The sequence below is a fragment of the Mya arenaria genome, chromosome 11, assembly GCF_026914265.1.
Source record: "Mya arenaria isolate MELC-2E11 chromosome 11, ASM2691426v1".
In the NCBI taxonomy this organism is placed as follows: domain Eukaryota; kingdom Metazoa; phylum Mollusca; class Bivalvia; order Myida; family Myidae; genus Mya; species Mya arenaria.
The window spans coordinates 8,590,616-8,605,655 of NC_069132.1; the positions used below are offsets into that span (position 1 = coordinate 8,590,616).

Genomic DNA, 15,040 nt, shown 5'->3' on the forward strand with positions numbered 1-15,040 from the left:
AGTTATTTTATCTCCTAATTCATGCTATGTTATGGCCAGGACTTAACTAAAACTACAAGGAATTTAATCAATAACTCAGGTTTGACCTGCAGACATTGATTTTGCACATGACATGCATACTTCTGTTCAACATTGGTGCAAGTTTTTTTAAAATCACTCAAACTGCATGGCAAACTTTAAGCCTGCACAAGCCAAAATAAGAGGGATTTTGACCAATGACCCTAAATTGTGACCTTGACCTATGACCTACCAACATGGGGTTCATGGTGAACATTCGTGCTAAGTTATTTTAAGATTCCCCAATGCATTTCCCAGTAACAGCTCAGTGAAGGCAAAAGTACAAAGGATTTTGACCATTGACCCTCGAGTATGACCTTGACGTTCATCCCTTGATATTGCACATGACAAACCGTATTTCCAAGGGGGAGTTTTGTGCCACATCATTTGAAACCCCCCAAATGCATGGCCAAGTTACAGCCCTGACAAACCAAATACAGGGGAGTCTGACCCTAGGATGTAACCTTGATCTCTCTTCTCATGGTGAACATTTGTGCCAAGTTATTTTAAACAACCATGAGCTCAACCATTAAACTCTGATCTCATCAGTCTCTGAATCCAAACAACGTGGTATAAATTATTGACGAAATAATCCCTTATTGCAAAAAGGGATCATATATATGATAATTAATATTTTATTTTCATAAATATATTTATTTCATATAAAGCAATCAACAGATATATTTCAAAGTAGATTATAATCCAGTTCAGTCCTTTTCATGGGGAAAAAATGTCAACTACACAAGGTGGGACTTAAAACATGCACTACACTATTTGTATATACATTGGTTTAAAATTATTTCATAATATATATATTGCACCATGCTGTGTTTCACACAATGTTCCTTAACTGTGCTTGTATGAGCTTACATCATGTTTACACAAAAATATACCCAGGTACAAAACAGTTACTTACTGGCAATGACATAAAATGGCACCAGGGGTGGTATTCAATATGCGACTTAAGTGAATTTTGTAGCCATATATCATTGACTTCATCAGCTGTATAGTTCTGTTATTTATGCCTTACAATTCAGTTAGCTACAATGTTCTTAGATCCAATTAAAACCAATATTGAATACCACCTCTGACCTACATGGACATCAATATGATAATGCACTGAAGACATAAGGAGAGTATTATCACAAAGAGGACAGTATTCTTTACGAAATTGAGGAAAAAGGTTTACACATGACAAAATATTGATAGGCTCAGAAGTTTAACAAAGCAGGAAAATGCAGAAAAACATGGATATTCAGATACATTCTACAGATCTTCTGATGATAAAAATATGACATGTATAAACAAAATGAAGAGATTAAAATCCGCTATTTCAAAAATGCAAGACTAGAGTCGAACTGACAGACAGTTGCAATTTCAGATCAACTTGCCCAAAGTTGTAGAGTGTGCAAGTAAATAACTATCACAGTTTGTGAAAGAAATATGTTTAAATGTGGAGATATAGTTTATCTTCCTGGTATATATTCCATTCAAGTAATGATGTATCTAATTTGAAGTCACAAGAGGATGAGACCCAATGATTCTTATATTAGGTAAGTAACTGCATGTAGGCCTCAAGTAGGCAAGTATGTCCGCCAAATGGAATAATGCCTACATTATATCTTGCTAAACATAGATCATCTTAGAAAATTGTTGTTGCAAGTTTGGACCTTACTGATTCTCAATTATCTGTTAACAACAAAATTATGAGATTTACACTCTACAAATTTGATTTAACATACAACCCTGGCAGCCAATACATCACAGACTACTCATTATATAACTTTGCACAACTGTGATTAGGATTTAATTCACAAAATAGTGTGGCTCATAGCGACTTCATGAGAAGGATGGCCATCAGTGAACCAGACACAAGTCCAGATGTAAGACACGTCGCCATGATAGCCCCTGTCATCTCTGCATGCTCTGCCATCACCATACTGAGAAGGATCAAAGTACATTTATTTACCAGTATACATAACATTGTGACAGGCATTCAACTGCATCAACATGCATGTACATTTGTATACTAATTTTGTGAGCATGACAGTGTTGCTAAGAAAAGGAGGTTATTCATGCTACCTTAGCCATCCTATTGAGTTTTATCTTGAATTAATGTAGATAAATATTACTTTCATTGAAAGATATTCAATATATTACATGTACAACAGAATACAGTAATAGGTTACCATAGGCATCAGTACACTAAAGGAAAAATTTTGAACTTTGAAACTTACCTAGGTCCATACATCATGGCCAGAGTTCCCAGGTAGCCATTTGTGAGTCCTAGCAGCATGATGAAGATGACTGGGAAGGCGTCACTGTTGAAGATGACAGGGTCATGCCGAGGCTGGGCATTACAGAACATGATGAGTGGTATAAACACCACTCGCATTACTGACAACACCAACAGGAGGTTAGACTTCCCAATACCAGGCTGAAATATGCAAACTTGTTATTAATTTACATGAATTTTTAATAAACTATGAGAGATTGCCTGAAATATATCAGCACTGTATGGGGGGGGGGGGGGGGGTAACTACCAAGAGTTAACTTCATAAACTGTTACATTTTTAGAGATGAATATTAACTGCATCAGCAGCTTTTCTAAGGAACACGGTTACACCAACACTTTTGAATCAGTCTATCGCAACATCTTACAGGAGTATCCTAAATGGACTAGCTTTTTATACTTCAGAAAAAAATTGTACAACTAACCCTTTTGAAGGTGCCAGCCACAGATCTCCCTGCCCAGTCCCCAGCGTTAAACAGCAGGAAACATACCAGACCAGAAAAGTACTTCTCTACAATCATATAACATGTAAAGTTTATCAAATTTACATAAGCCTTATGATGGAAGAATATTGAATTAGCTATCTTCTACCATTACAAGCACATACATTTTTGCTTAAGCAATATTTTTACTTATCTTTACTTGACACTGTATTTCAGAATACTAGATATATCAAAGACTTCACTGCTCTTGACATGTCCATCCTAAATTCAAAAGACTGAGTAGCACGATTAGAAATCTTGATCTTATGAAATTGAAGAGCTATGAACTGTTATACTGTAGTTGGTCACCTGTCCAGTCAGTGTTGTTAACAGAGACTACAGAGGAGGCCACTGCTGGGAAACAGGATACAGTAACCAGGAATATCAAACACACGCTCAGTCCCTCCTTCCAGATCTGAAATATAACAGTAAAATCAGAATTAATCGCTGTAAAATTTTGCTTTGCTCAGATGACTGTCATATTATGTAGGTCATATTGTCTGCAATGATCTCGATTTATTTTTATAACATTTTTTTCGAAGTATTACAAAGAGCTGTTTAAAATTGCATGATAAATCTATCATTGCCACTTGTCAACAAAACAACAGCAGATACATTACACACAAGGAAAGTCATATTCTTTTAACAACGAAAAAGTACTTTAACAATTTAATCCTAAATATGTCTAATTTCCAACCTACCCTTTTGATTATAAGTTTGGTGTTGCCAGAGCCGTTACTTCTGGTTGGTCTTGTCTCTACTGTGTCCTCTCCTACTTGAACGGGCACAATTAAAGTGTTTCCTGTAACATACACTGCCCTACAAACATCCCTTCACACTCAATGAATATTAACACATTCAATTTTTTTATATTGGAACCAAAAGTTGGTTACTTGTTACATGTATCAGTAAAAATATTTTACAGTTTTGTTGACTTTAGTGCCTAGAGAGGTTATAAAAGAATCAACAACGGCCATCAATGGATTCCTGTAGCAGAATGGAAGAAATACACTTAACCAGTACTTAAATTTAGAATTAAAAATAAAAGTGCAAGGGGTCTTTTGGACGGCAGTGTACGCTCCAAATATAAACACTCTGCTACAGTGAGCATGTTTAACACTATTTTGCGCTATTTCTATTTTTACAAAACGATTAAACTTAAAACATCTTTCAAACAAAGATAATCATTACTAACTAAAAAAACATGCATAATGACACCAAACTAATAAGACTTTGGAATGAATCTTTATTACCGGTACACTCTGATAAGAACATGCAGCAGACTAAGGTCTAAACAAGACATATATATATAGCACACTTACCTATTTCTAATATATGGTATCTTGAATAGTTCTAAAATGAAAAACAGGCATGTATATTTATATATCTTGCAATGTATAAATAACTGTATATAAAAAAATATTTGAATTTTCAATCGCAAAGCAAGGCCGTTAAAAGTATTTCCAAAATCAATTTACGTAAATTACCTGAAAATTGAATATTTTTGCAAAATAAATTAAACATTATTGCCTTGGGTCAGGTTGGGTCAGATACAGTTGCACTTGTATGAATAATATAAGTTTGTGTTTTGGAATAATAGGATTGGTCCATTTCAGCTATGTGTTCAGGGATAATGTTTCATAAGGGGATTCAGAGCTTACATGTACAGCTGATGACCACCAGTCCTCTGTTCTAAGTAAGAATAGCTTGTCCATTACAAATATATTTAAAGTGACACTCTTATTCAAAACCAATGCATTCACATGTAAAACAAACATCAATTTTGACTGGTAAACCTTGAACTATTTGACATTTAATGCATTTATTGAAAAAATTAATTACTGATAACAAGATTGTAACTGTGTTTTTAATAGCAGAAAGCGCAAAAAATTGAATGATTGGCAAATGCTAAAAGATTTACTGTGATCTACTATAGTCTCATACTACTATGTTTTATGCTTGTTTTTCAAATTAAATTTGGTATCCTTCATAAGAACCATTGATTTCAACATTTAACATGCCAACTTTTATTGAACTCTTGTCTCTGCCTTTCAGATGTGAAATTTTCTCTTTAGCTCATTCTATTAATAAAAAAAATAATAATATACATCCACTTAACAGCATAATGATTTGAGCTAGACTATTATTACTATGTCTGTAATATTCTTAAATGAACACATACTTACTATACAGTATAATGAAGCATATCCTATGAGTGTACATATTGACATAAAGGTGGCAAACAGGAAGAATCCGAGCCCGCTGTCGACCACGTCTGATCCTAGGGCGAGCGTGACTAGATTAGCAACAGCTGCGAAGATTCCTCCCATGGCCTGGCCAGACATTGTGGCCTGCATGTAGTGGGAGGGGAAGAGACTCGCCACGCCAAACAGGGATGCTCCCAGGATTGAACTGCCAACTGAAAATGCCGTTGAGTATAATAAACATGACTGTACACAAATAGACATTGTGGTCTGCATGTAGTGGTAGGGGAACAGACACACGATGATCAGGGACACAGCTAACCTGACTTTTATCAACACAATATGACCCCTTGCAGGTCAGTTAATAATCCTAAACTCTTCCATAGACAATACTGGTTTAGTTCATCCAGATCACATGTGTTCATTCACAAATAGAACACAGTTCTATAACATTCAATACTTAAATCAATGTACTGATAATAGAGTTACATGTGCCTGTTTGTACTCAAAACACTTACTGTTAATGAAAACGGCAGTGATCATTGTAATCCAGAAGAAACTGTCTTGCCCTGAAATATAGTCATGTTAAACTTATATATAAGCAGTGGTTACTTTCCCTTGGAATATACCTTTTGACAACGTAGTGCTAATAAAATCACTTGAAGACATCAATAAACAAATCAATTACACCATCACATGCCTAATACCTGAACCCAGGCTGTTACAGGAATTAACAGAAATTTTGACACATTGCATATTGGGATAAGACTTGTCGTGCCAAAGCGCTAACTAGTTCAGCCTTGGAAGGGATGTCCGCATCAACACCCAAAATGGGCCTGAAGGGTATACTGTTATATGATATATGAACATAACAGTATAAGCTACAGTTTAGATTTAAAAGGTTTAAGATTTAAAGGTGCTAGTTAAACAGAAGAGATTCAATGAGAACAATTAAAGAGCAGAGTTTCAAAACTTACAGGAATCTGTATTCATTTTCACAAGGGAGGCAGTCAACACAAACATGGAGGTGATCAGGAACAGAGCTGTTGACATCCGCACTTTCAATCCTATCCTAAATAAACACAAATAATGATATCCTATTATAAAGAAAAAACTTTAGAATGACAGAATAACACATGAATCACTTGAATAACAAGAGATGTTTGTCAAACATTATGCCCCCCCTGAGCGCCATGTTGTCAGGATTATAAGGACAATTGAATGAAACATGCATGGACTGAAATGACAGGTGATTTGTCACTTGACATTGGATGCCGTTGAGGCAGTTTTAAGATTATGACCATTCAAAGTGTGAGGATAGAGTGTGTTATGACCATGACCTTTGACTCTATGACCTCAAAGCCCATAGGAGTCATCAGCTGGTCACCAAAAATCTAAATATCAAGTTTGAGGGCCATGGGTGCAGGCATTAACAAGTTATCACACAGACAAACTTTTTTCGTTCAAGGTCACTGTGACCTTGACCTTTGACCCCTATAATCATAAGGGTCATCTACAGGTCAGACACAACTCCAAGTCAGGTTTGAGGGCCATGGGTGCAGGCATTGTTGAGTTATCACTCGGACAAGCTTTAAAATTATTTTACCATTAAAGGTCACTGTGACCTTGACTTTTGACCCGATGAGCCCTAAAATCAATAGGGGTCATCTACTGGTCAGGCCCAACCTTCATGTCAAGTTTGATGACCATACATCCAGGAATTGTTGTTATCACTCGGACAAGCTTTGGTCTACCGACGGACCGACTGACCGACCTACCAACCGACATGTGCAAAGCAATATACCCCTCTTCTTTGAAGGGGGGCATAAAAGTAAACTAGACAACCGTGGAACAAACAACAGTGCTCTTCTGTCGTGTTTTTCAGCCAAACAAGAGGCATAACTTAATAATAGGGATGCAAATGAATATTCGAATATTCGATCAAATGTTTGGTATTCGAATGTCAAAATCGGTATTCGAATATTCGAAAACAAATTGTTGAATAAATAGAATAAAACAAGAGCTGTCACAGTATGTGACGAATGCCCCCGAATGTGACATTGACCTACGAACAAGGTCAGTACATGAAAAGTTGATCTTGCCTTTACGTGTCAAATACATATGGCAAGTTATTTTAAATTGCCTCTGAACATAAAAAATACCACCCATACTTGACAACCTACAATGTTATGTCCTTATATTCAGAATTCCCTTGTGAATAAACACTTAGTGTATCTTTCACCTTAGAGGTAGGGACATGGGTCTTGCACATGACATGTCGTCTTCATAATTATGTGGAACACATGTAGCAAGTGATTTTAAAATCTATCCATACAAGGGAAAGTAACAGCCCTGACATGACAACCTAAACTCTATGTCCTTATATGCAGTACTCCATTGTGAATAAACACTAAGTGTGACCTTGATCTTTGAGGTAGGGACACGGGTCTTGCATGCGACACGTCGTCTTGGTATGTGGAACACATATGGCAAGTTATTTTAAAATCTGTCCATACAAGGGAAAGTTACAGCCCGGACACGACAACCTATACTCTATGTCCTTATATGCAGCACTCCCATTGTGAATAAACACTATGTGTGACCTTGACCTTTGAGGCAGGGACACGGGTCTTGCCCGCGACACGTCGTCTTGGTATGTGGAACACATGTGGCAAGTTATTTTAAAATCTGTCAATCAAAGGGAAAGGTAAAGCCCGGACACGACAACCTATTCTCTATGTCCTTATATGCAGCACTCCATTGTAAATAAACACTAAGTGTGACCTTGACCTTTGAGGTAGGGACACGGGTCTTGCACGAGACACGTCGTCTTGGTATGTGGAACACATGTGGCAAGTTATTTTAAAATCTGTCCATACAAGAGAAAGTTACAGCCCGGATACGACAACCTATACTCTATGTCCTTATATGCAGCACTCCATTGTGAATAAACACTAAGTGTGACCTTGACCTTTGAGGTAGTGACACGGGTCTTGCAGGCGACACGTCGTCTTGGTATGTGGAACACATGTGGCAAGTTATTTTAAAATCTGTCCATACAAGGGAAAGCTATAGAGCCGGCCCGACGGACGGACGGACGGTGCGATTTTAATATGCCCACCTTCGGGGGCATAAAAACAGTTTGCCTACAACTCTGTTGCTGTGTATAAAGTCTGTATGTCTTGTTTTTACAACGATTGGCCCATGATGCCAGAGGTGTGAATGTGATGACAATAAACACGCCAATCAGACATTTAGGGACATATCGTCGGGTACCATAAAAAGTTCCCATAATTTTACAATAACTGGCTATTAGACACACATAAAAAATACTTTTCGGTAAATTTAAATGCCTTTGCCAATCAAGGATTTAGGAATCAGCCTTAACACCAATGTGTTGTCTTGCCTGCATATTCAGCTGTGCACATTGCTCAAATTGCCGTATTGATGTAAATGACATGTGCTACAATAATGTAGCTACATGTATATATGCTTTAAACGGTTTCCAATGTTTTGATACAATGCTTGTGTTTTGAAATGTAATTGCATAGTACAGCGTTTTAGTATATATTTAGTTGTTGTTTTTTTCTTTCTGAAAATGGGAAATTTCAGAGTATCAGAAATCAGGGTCTGCTGCGTGTACTGGCAAATATACTTAACATAGTATGATTAAAAATGCCCTGGCTACTTAAGCGAATAATAATAATAATAAAAGTTTCCTACCACTTCTACGAGATGTATTTTGGTAATCGAATATTCGATCAAAAGAATTACTGAATATTCGAATATCAATTTTGCCATTCGTTTGCATCCCTACTTAATAATAATTGAAGCCAGAGTTTTCGGCTTACTATACATGTGCAAATCGTCTAAGGCAACAAGTGTCCAAAGGTTTCAATTGAATAACTTTTGGGGGGGTTATATCAAAGGAGCTTTTGGCTTGCTATACATGTGCTTTAAAAGTGCACATCGTCTTTGGGTTATGGCAAAGGCTAAACTTTAACATGATACAGTTGCAGACAACAAGGTTATGACAAGAACTTCTTCTCTTCAAAAGAACACACTCAAATGAAAAGTACTCAATTTAAGCCTGTTTTTTATTCATGTTGTGCCAGAAGGCTTCTCGAAAACAATCAGCAAATGATACTTAAGGAATGAATTGCGGGGTTGATGTCATTATCGGCGTATGAACGCAATTGGGTTGGTCAATGTGTGTGGAGTCCGAAGGACTCCACGCGTACTTTGACCAACCCAATTGCGTTCATATCCCCGATAATGACATCAACCCCGCAATTCATTCCTTATATTTACACCAATAGTTCATTATTTCATTCTAGAATTGTTAAAAAAATTCTTCATTTCATATAAGAAAACCTTTAAGTAATCCGTTCTTACCCATTCTGTAAATAGAACGACCCGACTATAACTGGAAACATTTTTTTCAAATGACGTCACAATAACGCGGGAAAAGATCAACCACTTGAAATCACTTTAAAACGTCAAATTGAAACACTTCTGGTACCATTATATTTAAAATATAATAAACTACCGGTAACACTTTTAAAAATGTTGATCTATATTTTACGGGACCTGCAGACACAATACAACCAATAACAAGATCAATAGCTTTCATGTATTTTGTTATGCAATGAATTACGATCCCAACATATCCGAAGGTGTTGCGTTTATCGATTGATGGAACGCAATTGCCGAAAGGCAGTTCATTTAAGGAATGGAAGTTGAGGTGTAAATATATGTATGCATCAATAAAATTCAAATATCACTTTCAGAAGCCAATAATATTCAAATATCACTTTCAGAAGCATGTTGGCAACTTTACAAAGCCCTTTCCCTAACTTAACTGGGTTAAAAATATTGATTATTAGGTATACCAAATGATGAGAGTTTTAATACAAGAGTAAAAATGAAAAATTATAAATATATATAATAGACATTGCAATTGAATCAGTTTGTACCCATTCAAAGATAACAAATATAAGATATAGAAAAGTGTGGTGTGTGTTTTGTGGTACCGTGAAATAAGGAGAGTAGTGATGAGGTTAAACAGGAGGTTAGGTGCGGTACTGGCCAGGGTGAGATAACTCTCAAACATCGCCTGCAGATCAGTCTCATGTTCAGGGTCCAGGTATTCATCATCAGGAAGGGTTGTATTGCGAAACTTGAACTTGAAATACTGCAACAGACACATGATTTAAATCATCAGTAATTTATGCTCATTTTAATTTATAAAAGAATGTTCATTTTACTATGAACAATATCAAAGTGTTGTTTGAATCTTTTGTTATAATAATACATAATTAAATACTTACTAACTTAGGATATGACTTTTCATGAAAACCTAATTTAATTGTGAGCACATTATTCTGTTAAAACTATACCTCACTGGCTGTTATGAAGAAGTTCCATGGTATCAAAGAACCCAGACCCAGAAGGTAAAATATGAAATACACCATGTGAAACCTGAAAATATACCATGTGAAACCTGAAAATATACCATGTGAAACCTGAAAACATACCATAAGAAACCTGAGAATATACCACGTGAAACCTTAAAATATACCATGTGAAACCTTAAATTACACCATAAACAAGAGCTGTCGTAAGACAGCTCGACTACGCCGCTTTGACTTAGAAGTGAATACAATAACGATGTAATATGTGCCTGTCAAAAGCAATAAAACAATCAAATTAAAAAGTGAACAAGAATCTCGATGTGACCGAACCAAGTTTTAAATGATTGGCAGAAGAGATTCAGTTTCATTTGCTTTCTTCTATTTTTTGTAACAGTGACCTTGATCCTAAGGGCCCCAAACACAATCCTACATATCAAGTTTGGTCACAGTATGTCAACCATAACTGAAACAGTCATCTTATTTTAGTAACAGTGACCTTGACCTTTGGGGCCAAAAGGCAATCCATGAAGCTCTGCATAAACTTGTCCTATATACCAAGTTTGGTCACACTATGTCAACCCTTACTTGAGTTATTCAGTAAGTACTAACCATATTTCTATTTTTAGCAACAGTGACCTTGACCTAGACCATAACTATCGGGGCCCAAAACACAATCTCAGGAAAGGTCTCTATAAACTTTTCCTATATACCAAGTTTGGTCACAATATGTAGACCCTTACTTAAGTTATTCAATACCAACCCTTTTTCTATTAGTAGTAACCTTGACCTTGATCCTAGGGGCCTCGAAGCATTCCCATAAAAGGTCTCCATTAACTCATCGTATATACCAAATTTGGTCTCTTTATGTCAAACCTAGCTAAAATTATTTGATACATAAGGTGACTTTGACGCTGCCCTCCCACCAGCCCACCTGAACAATGACGCAAGTCATTCAAATAACTTGTTTCTCTTTATGAAACTGTGGTTAAGAAAACAAAAATGTGCCTTTCAAAAGAAAAAAAATAATTAAAAAATCATTCAAGGGCCATAATTTGTATAAAAGATAATATGGAGTTATGTTCCTTGTTGTAAGATGGTCGTCAATAATTCTGCGAAGTATTAAGTGCATTGAATGAAGGGTATAGAAGTTTTTTTATTAAACTCCCAACTTGCCCTAAATGAAAATATACCACGTGAGACCTGAAAATATACCCATGAAATCTGAAAATACACCACGTAAAACCTGAAAATAAACCATGTGAAACCACACTGTGCTTATACTAACCAATACGGATACATATAGGATTCTTTAATAATTAAAAGTCCAAATAATTCTGATAACAACAAAAAACTCAATGAGCAAGCTTTCAGACAAATATTCTATAAAGTAACTTTAAATAATATAAATTAACAAATGGCACTTATCTAACTTACATACATTCAGATATGAATATTCATGACACATAATTTGTACACACCGATCCTTTGGTATTGGACCATGAGCCTGAGGCAACAGGGGATCCTCAGACGTATCCATGACACCACCACCTTACAGCTTCACAAACTGTAAAACAGGTTGCCTGAAAAAAAAAAAACTAGACAATAGTTACATGTAACTAGGCTATTGTAGTAATAGTAAACATTGAGAATGCAATATGTAATGTGATTGCTCCAATACTCAGAGGTAGAGCATCGGCTTCAGGAGAGAAATATCCCAGGTTCGATCCCTGATTGCTTTATCCCAGAAGATACTAAATAATTGGTACCAGAAATTTGGAGTCCTCGATAAAGGTTAAAACCCAGGAGAGATGTTTTTACTCTTATTGTCGTTTTACACTGGACTCATTAAAAAGAAACAAGAGGTTTATTAAGAGCAAGGGTATCACACCCTATACAGAGTTTGGTCCGCCAATCTGTGTTCTGAATAATTCTGCAAAAAAGCCAAAACTGTACCTTCCCATCACAGGCGGTAGTTGCATTGACATGACCCACCCTATGGCCACACCCCCCTCCTTAAAATAATCGTTCAAATTTTTTTAAAAGAGCATGCAACCTGAAGCAATATATAAAAAAAATGGGAACATCCAACTCCCTGTTATAAATAATTCCCTATTCGCAACTATATAGGTATTCTAATATCCATATTCGAATATGAGTATCCAAATTCAGGACAGATGAGGTCGAAACCAAATTGACGTTATACTGACCTGGTAGCAATTTTGGAATATATTTTGCTTGCGAGTAGGTTGTTACTTTTTGTTGTATTGCCATGCCCTGTCATTTGTTTTAAACAAGAGAAATTTTGTTGAAAACACAGATCATACATGCCATATTTTTTGGAGACCATTCAGGGGGATTTGTTCAAAAGGCTGAAAATTCAGGGGGATTTTGGTTGTATTCAGGGGGATTTTTTTAGCAGGTCTAAGTTGGCGAAATTTTAAAGTATTTTCAGACGCAAGTACGAAAAAATGTATTCACATATAGTTTGCTTTGAAAACCTCTTAACTTTTTCATAATAAAGAATTATTTTTTGTCATGATTTATCATATTCTTATGATACACTGTCATGTCATACTGTAATGCACTTGCAGAACAAAATATGTCATTGGAAAAATATGTTTTCGAGACAATGAAATTAAATTTACCTTCCTCCAAAGTCTTTTAAAAAATTGTGCTTAATTCTATCAGCTTGATGACTTTCAGACAATAAGAGAATCAAATAAATAATTTTAATTTCTTCCGTCCAAAATAGTAATATTTCTTTGCCTTTGATAATTACTACAAATTAATTGATCACTTGTTGTAAAAGTTTCCTTTTGGCATTTCATCCTTGTGGAGTTGTTTCTTTACCATTCAGTTTCACTCACATACTGTGGTTTCACTTACTTTGTCATTATTGTCTGATGTAAAATTCCTAAAAAAAAAAAAAAATTTTTTTTTTTTTTTTTTAAATTCAGGGAGATTTTTATCTCCCGCCGGGAGACCAGGGAATGGATCGAAATTCCGGTGGATTTTTCCCCCCACCGGGGGATATGGCATGTATGACAGATTCTGATGGTGATTATGAATTTGCCTACCTAGTGGTTTTTGGAGTTTGGGCTTAAAATATTCAATTACTTGATGGAAGTGTATTGAAGTTGTACATTTTCTGAAAATTTATTATATTCTGAGAAGAATGCAAGATGTTTGGAGACAATTGGTTAAAAAATAAGTTTGATACGATCTTTACATAAACACCATGTTCGGTACGAGTGTCTAAACATGTCAACCTTTAATTAGAATAGAAGTATTTTTAGGGATTTTTTTTGTTCTTGGAATATTTGGTTGATATTTAGGGTTTTGTGATAGATGATGATGTTTAAATTAACTTTGGTCGTGAAAAAAATATTGCCCGATTTTTTTTAAGGAGGGGCCTGTCGCCACGGGGTGGTTCATGTCAACGCAACTGCCGCCTGTGTCCCGTATAATGCAGAAACCAAGAATTATTCAGCAAATAAAATTAAAAACAGTAATTTCATAAAACAAATGACACATTGAATTTTCGGATTAGTTGATATCACCCAGGTCTAATAACTTCTCATAGATCTTTAATTCACAGTTACTGGGGTTAGACTGGTAAAACATTTCGTACTCATTGGGTACGATCTATAGTGAGTACGAAATTTTGTCAGAGTCGAAGGTCCACTTACACGGCAATATTTGTACCATTTATCATAAACATACACTAAAACAAAATTAGTTAGTATAGCATTTATCAAATATAAATACGTTAAGTAATACCTTTTACATGTAACAAAATCAAAACAATTATATTGGATTTGTTTTTAACGGAAGTGGACCGGGGGTTATATCTGCCGGAACGCGGGACTCAAATTTCAATCTTCGAATTTAGCCCAATTACCATAATAAATACTTCACTATCATATAATTTTAAACATATATAGTATTTAAGTGTTACGAATACATTTGTAATTATTTTTGCATAATTTTAATTTTCCTTTGCATTTATACAGTTCCATCTATAAAATTCTGTGGAGTCATCAGAATAATAGAAAATTGAGGCTGGGATTAATTGAAGCGACAACAACCACCCCTACATATAACATGTAATTATGTCCAGTTCAAAACGTTGCCCTTTGGGCGCATTTTATGTTCAATGATTATGTATGTATTACTACACAGGGGGTTCTCTCCGAAAATAAAAGCTAAACCTAAAGTTATTGTAATATACAATATACAATATGTTTTAATATATTAGGGTAATTGCTCCAGAGAAGCCCCTGTGCCGCACACAGTAGTAATGATTACTACAATTAATGTATACTCATTTAATTTAATAACTCTAATTTTCTTTCCCACATGCTCATTTTGCATTTTATCACCTACTTGTTTGTTTATGGAGATTTATCCTGTGTATGACTATCTACAATCACTGAAAATTGGAAATATGACAAGTTTACATAATTTAATTTTAGAGATTTGTGAAAGATTGTAGAACTATTTTTTCCCTTATTTTTTAAAATCTTTTCCGAGTTTATATTATTGATGAAATGGAAAGTATGTTACTTATTTACCGATTATAATATTATA

General features: G+C 35.4%; 1 protein-coding gene across 2 annotated transcripts; it reads right to left on the reverse strand.

Annotated features, from left to right (window-relative positions):
• Positions 1 to 696: 696 nt before the first annotated feature.
• On the reverse strand, positions 697 to 14,306 carry LOC128207170 (equilibrative nucleoside transporter 3-like). 2 transcript variants are annotated; one of them, XM_052909951.1, is made up of 13 exons: positions 14,231 to 14,306; positions 11,929 to 12,030; positions 10,436 to 10,517; positions 10,070 to 10,230; positions 6,014 to 6,108; positions 5,555 to 5,605; positions 5,019 to 5,251; positions 4,155 to 4,185; positions 3,534 to 3,604; positions 3,142 to 3,247; positions 2,776 to 2,861; positions 2,295 to 2,494; positions 697 to 1,997 (listed from the first exon to the last, which is right to left on the reverse strand). In XM_052909951.1, exons 2-13 carry the CDS (start codon positions 11,985 to 11,987, stop codon positions 1,886 to 1,888), a joined length of 1,287 nt encoding a protein of 428 aa, XP_052765911.1. In that variant the 5' UTR covers positions 11,988 to 12,030; positions 14,231 to 14,306; the 3' UTR covers positions 697 to 1,885. The 2 variants fall into 2 exon arrangements, with proteins under 2 accessions (XP_052765911.1, XP_052765910.1); XM_052909950.1 differs by having other exon boundaries at positions 3,534 to 3,634.
• Between the last annotated feature and the right edge of the window lie 734 nt (positions 14,307 to 15,040).

What these genes read in the sequence shown, in the direction of transcription:
- LOC128207170 (XM_052909950.1), bottom strand. Translation starts at nt 11,987, where the DNA reads ATGGATACGTCTGAGGATCCCCTGTTGCCTCAGGCTCATGGTCCAATA. An exon ending in GGTCCAATACCAAAGGATCG is followed by an intron (nt 10,518 to 11,928) that starts GTGTGTACAAAT and finishes GTATATTTTCAG; the next exon opens with GTTTCACATGGTGTATTTCA. An exon ending in GAAAATGAATACAGATTCCT is followed by an intron (nt 5,606 to 6,013) that starts GTAAGTTTTGAA and finishes ACTATATTTCAG; the next exon opens with GGCAAGACAGTTTCTTCTGG.